Source organism: Pteropus vampyrus, unplaced genomic scaffold (assembly GCF_000151845.1).
Source record: "Pteropus vampyrus isolate Shadow unplaced genomic scaffold, Pvam_2.0 Scaffold65, whole genome shotgun sequence".
Taxonomy (NCBI): Eukaryota; Metazoa; Chordata; class Mammalia; order Chiroptera; family Pteropodidae; genus Pteropus; species Pteropus vampyrus.
Window position 1 is genome coordinate 420,204 of NW_011888846.1, and position 5,340 is coordinate 425,543.

General features: G+C 40.8%; 1 protein-coding gene across 1 annotated transcript in view; it reads right to left on the reverse strand.

The window, feature by feature from the left end:
* NPL (N-acetylneuraminate pyruvate lyase) overlaps positions 1–4,432 on the reverse strand; it is a 24,688-nt gene extending 20,256 nt beyond the window's left edge. The window contains exon 1 of the mRNA XM_011361204.2: positions 4,352–4,432. Within this exon, the coding sequence (XP_011359506.1) occupies positions 4,352–4,419 (68 nt within the window). The 5' untranslated portion in view covers positions 4,420–4,432. The remainder of the gene's footprint in view (positions 1–4,351) is intronic.
* Between the last annotated feature and the right edge of the window lie 908 nt (positions 4,433–5,340).

Sequence of the window (5,340 nt, forward strand, 5' to 3'; positions counted from 1 at the left end):
AGAACCAAATCCCATGCTTGCTGTCGTCATTCTCATACTTAACTCCAATTTAATGTCTTAATTTCAGTTCCCGTGGGTTCAGATTCTTTGCCTAAGGGCCACGATTATTTTTTAAATAAAAGTATTTAACTTTTTTCATATTACAGAAGCGATATAATTTATTTTTGAAAGTACATATAATAAAAAAAAAAGGAGGAAAAAAACCCAGTCAGGATCTCCCTGGAGATGGTTACTCTTATTAGTTTGATATTTTTCTATTCTCAAATACACAACATAGTATTTTCTTAAATAAATATAGTTATATTATACATTATTGCAATATTTTTTCACTTAGCATTCCAAATTATTTCTCCACATCTTCAGATATTCTGTTCTTACACTGGCTACACAGCATTTCACTGTATGAACATAATTTAGGTAATGGTCTATTCTTAGACATTTAGTTAACTTCCAAACTCTGTAAGAGGAGGGAACTTTTATCAAATTATTTTTACCACAAGTAGAGGCCCTGAGTGAGTGAACTGTGATACTACATTTATGTTACATCTCTTTTCTTAGGGTATAAAGAAAACAGAATTTTTCTGAAATACCTCTCCAGAGGAAAATCCCTATTGCTATTTATTTCCTCTCCTGATACATGACACACAGACTTTCACTTTATTTGAGAATACAGAATCAACAGGACAGGCTCTTCTCATAACTGGCATGATCTGGCATGCATATCAGAAAATCTGGCTTCCCATTTTTTTTTTTCTTTCATATATATCTTTCAGCATTCAAAATCTGATGGAAGTGATGTGTGTTTTTGGCAAAACAACTACGTAGCTACTTCAAAACTCCTTAAGCCATGAAGCGAGCAGGGGTTATAACTGCCCCGCCTTGCCAGAGGTGGAAAGCATTTTGTTCTGGGAATCCAGGTCACTTAGTCACCCAACCGTAGTCTTTTTATATATAATCCGACTCCAGTGGGCCAGGCCCTTTCTGACCAGAGCAATGGGTTTGTTTTTCCTAGAGAATGTGGTAGAGATTCCAACAGCAAAGTCAAGGGCATTCAAGGGAACAAACAATCTTTTCCTTGACATTTTGGCCAATGTGAAATGGACTTTCAGTTCTAATGACTGTGTCCTTGCACGAAGAAAAAAGTGACTTGTTGAAATGACTAAGGAAAGCAAAAGTCTTTTACTTTTGTGTAGAAAAGACAGGAGTTGGAATGAGTAGAGACTTTTCTTTCCAGCTACGTGGCTAGGGGCAAGCAGCTTAATCTTTAGGCTCTTGGTACCATCAACCACAAAAATAGAGATAACGGATTTGTCACAGGATCGTTGTGAAGATTAAATTGGAACACGTGCATTAAAATGCCCAGCATGATGACTGACACATAGTGTTTAGCCAATCGGTGTTGGCTTCCTTTCCTCCCTTTTCCTGACCACCAGCATTATCCTTCCCTGTAGTATACGCACTCATGAAATAACAAAAATTTACCTTTCACTGTCCAAGAGGCTGAGGATACCAAGATAAATAAGATACATGCTCAGTCTTCATATATTGCCTGGTATTCAATAAGTAATCTGGTAAATAAGGTTAAGCCACACAGAGTGTGCTAGGAGAGACAGGCATGTAACAAACAGCTATTGTAAAAATTATTATAAATAATTAATTCTGATGTAATGTGGAAAAGTGTAAGCAGGGTGCTGTGAGATCACAGGGGAATAACTCTCTCTTTTTAGGAAAATGGGGAAGAATCACCGAAGGACGATTTTGACGGCTGAATAGAAGTGTTCAAGTGGCATAGAGAAAGGAGAGGATGGTGGTGGAAAAGGCAGAGGACACAGGATGTGGAAAGGCACAGAGGGAAGGAAGGGTATGAGGTGTTTGGGGGGAACAGGACTGCAGCAGGAAAGGAGACTGCAAAGGACTTCCTGTGTCGCCCCAGGGAGTCTGGGCTTTAATCTTTGGACCGATCCATCTCAGACTCTAATATGCTAAAGAATTATCCAGAAACACTTAAAATGCAGGTTCTGATTCTCTGGTATGTAGTTGAACCTGAGATTCTGCATTTCTAAGAGCTCTTCTGTGATGCTGGAGCACATGGTCCACAGACCATACAAGGAATAGAAAGGCTTAGGTTTCAGATCCTTAAAGAGGAGAGTGGCGTGATTAGATCTGTTTACAAGGAAGCTCACTGGGCTAGTGTAAAGGATAAACTGGAGTTGTGGATAGTTTATCCATTCTTGCTTAATGGGGATCACCCCAATATCCCTGATGACATAACACAAGAAGACTGAGGATGCTCAGAATTCAAATAGGCCTGAGATTAAACTCCTCTCTTTACAGAATATGAAAGGGAGCTTGTAAAAGGTAATGAGACTTCCCCAGGGTCTAACAGCCAGTTGGCAGCAAAGCTAGGGGTTAAGAACCCAGATAATCTACTTAATTAAGTTCTTTCTGCCAATTTCCCACTCGAGGACATCAACATAATTAGACAGTTGATTCGTTAAGGAGTATTCCTTAGAATCACAAAAAAAAAAAAAAAAAAAAAGGATGCAGGGAAATAGTTCTTGTTCAGCCATTCTGAATTATGGAGGCCATGGTATACAGTACAAGCCAGGTTAGAATTCCCACGATGGCAGGCTACCAGGCAGAATTTCTACGTGATAGATTCCATGGGACCCTTCTTTTTGTCTTGACTCTTGGAAACATGTCAGAAGTACAGATTCCCTTGTAGGTTAATGCCCGCCTGCTCCTGGTGGATGCTCCAAACCTGCTTTGCATCTGTAGGAATGTTTGGATGGAGCAGGCGGTGGGAGGAAAGGGCATTGACATAGTTTATGTGTCTGCTACCTGCTTGATACTTTTTGAATGTACTAATTTAATTCTTACAAGTCCCTTACCAAAAAACGCATTATTATCTTGATTTTGGACCTTAGGAAAGTGAGGGTTCTAGAAAAGAATTGATGAAAAAAGAGGAAACAGTGAAATGGAGGCAGAAGGACCAGAGAGAGGTACTTGAGAAATAGAGAAGGATGCAGCAGAGTCATGTTGGTCACCTCTGTCCCACGGGGCCTAGTGTCCCAGGAAAAGAGCAGAGTAGGGAGGAAGAACACAGTGACACTCTCAGTGGGTCCCCGATGAATGGACAAGACTCTCTTTCGAGAAGTCACTTCTAGGCTAAGAGGGGTCTGATTAAAAAGATGAAAATAGTATCAACCAGATGCCATGTTTTGAGTTTGCAAACAGGATCTTACTCCATAACAGGAAGTAAATTCTGCCTGCTCATGCAATCACATGTCCTCTGTTTTATCTGCGTAACAAGTGGCGGACACATTGAGAAAAAGCTGATTTTAGTCTTTCCTAGAACTTATGGAAAGGGAGAAGCAATAGAAAAAAAAAAAGGTCATTACTCACTGAGTAATCTAAATGCCATCTCAGCAAGAATTTTACTTAGATCTAGCAAAGATGTGCTTTTTCATGATTCTTAGAAACTGGAAGTCTTGACCTAAGTGCATACTGACCTTGTGCTAAGCATTGCTCCGTTGAAAATCTGTTAATGTTTATAACTCCATGATGTAGGTATGACCATCATATTTTATAAAGGAAGAAAGAAGCTTAAAAAAGCCAGGATTCTGACTGTTTTGGCAGATCGACTCCTCTAACAGGTCAAAAACATTTAGATCCAGGAGGTGGATGAATCCCCTTTTTCTAAGTAGCAATGTCCAGGCAAGAGCTATATATCGTGCACAGACATGTACGGCACATGAGCATTATCTGACAGTCTAAGCAAATGGACTCCATTCTATTTCATCTGGAAGTCAGAATAATTGTTTGGGTAATGATTTCTCAGCAATCATCTGTTGTTACCTCCCACTCCTGCAGGCTCCCCAACATTTAACCAACATGGAAATGAGGCTTTCAACATACCTAAGGGGTTCCTCTTAAGCTACCTTCTCCACCTTCATCACATCTACGCACAGCCTGGGCTGGAACCACACAGACGTCTAGAGACAGGCCCTAGAGGGCCAGGCCAGTGCTGGATATCAAATCCTGCTGAAATGAAGTTCTCGTCCAACTCCACTGGCATTCTTTGGAAAAGCCAAGGCTGTGATAAAATCCAAGAACTTGCACTGCGGAACTACAGACCCTGGGAGAAAAGCGAGCTGCCTTTCTCTGCGCTGTCTGTGATAGGGAGACCTGTTCTCTGACTTGGGGTCAGAGACAGTGCAGAGGACGAATGACAGAAGCTGCCATTTGGCAACCATACTACAGAGGAGCAGAGTCTAAGGGACTATTACTCAGACACCTGTCCGCTATGGTGGAGCGAGAGCAGACACCGTTGACCCCAAACGATAGTTACCCATGCTCAGTCATCGGCGTGATGGTCGCAGCAACAAGACCTTGAAGTCTCTTCTTTGGGGAGGCCATTGAGCTGCTGTAAGAGGTCTGGAAAACATACAACATAATTCCTCTCTTTTTCAAGGAATGTCGATTAATGATAAACCTCCCGGGCAAAGTCTGTTCCCAGTTAAGAACTGTGAAAAATTCTTACGATCACGCAAACTCGGAGAGCAAGTGAGAAGAATGTAGAATTTCAGGGCCTAATTCTATAGAGGAGGAAACTATTTTTTAAAGACAAGAGAGCAATGTGCTGGGAAAATACCATTGGAAAATCTCTCATTTTATCTATCTAGATGACGGAGGCAATCAGAAACTCAAAGAGCAGAGGCGGAAAACAACAGACCCAAGAAAGCACATGAACTTAACTCAGGGAACCCAAATATATAAGGAATTACTATTACTTAAATTGAGATATGGTCAGGAGAAAAGAGACATTCTTATCTTTTTCCATACTTTCCTGCTGTTAAGCAAGAATCTCACCTAAAACCAGCACTTACAGTATTAAGGCTCTCATGTAATCTATGTAAGTATCTTTGGATTTACCTAACTATCCTTTTGGATTCTAATTTTGACCAGTTTTGTTCTGTTTTCCCAGCTCTATTTAAACCACATAAAGACAATCGCAATTATTCATTCGCCTCTCCCCACTAGACCAAGCTCCCCAGGAAAGGGAATATATTTTTTTCGCCTTTGCCTTCCCTGCACTGAGTGTTCCTTGAACGCCTGATGTCCAATTAAAAACTGATGAATTTTTGGTTGATTGAATGAAGTGTTCAGATTGTAGCTGGATGTTAACTTCTACCAGTAGAGAGTCAGCCTGACCTCACTCATTTGGGGCAAAAGGATCCCTCGTCATCTGTCAGAGAGCATATCTGTCCAGTGTAAAAAAGCCAAGAAATTGTCCAAAACAGGCAATGAGGGGCAACACAGCATCCTGGTTAATAGCCT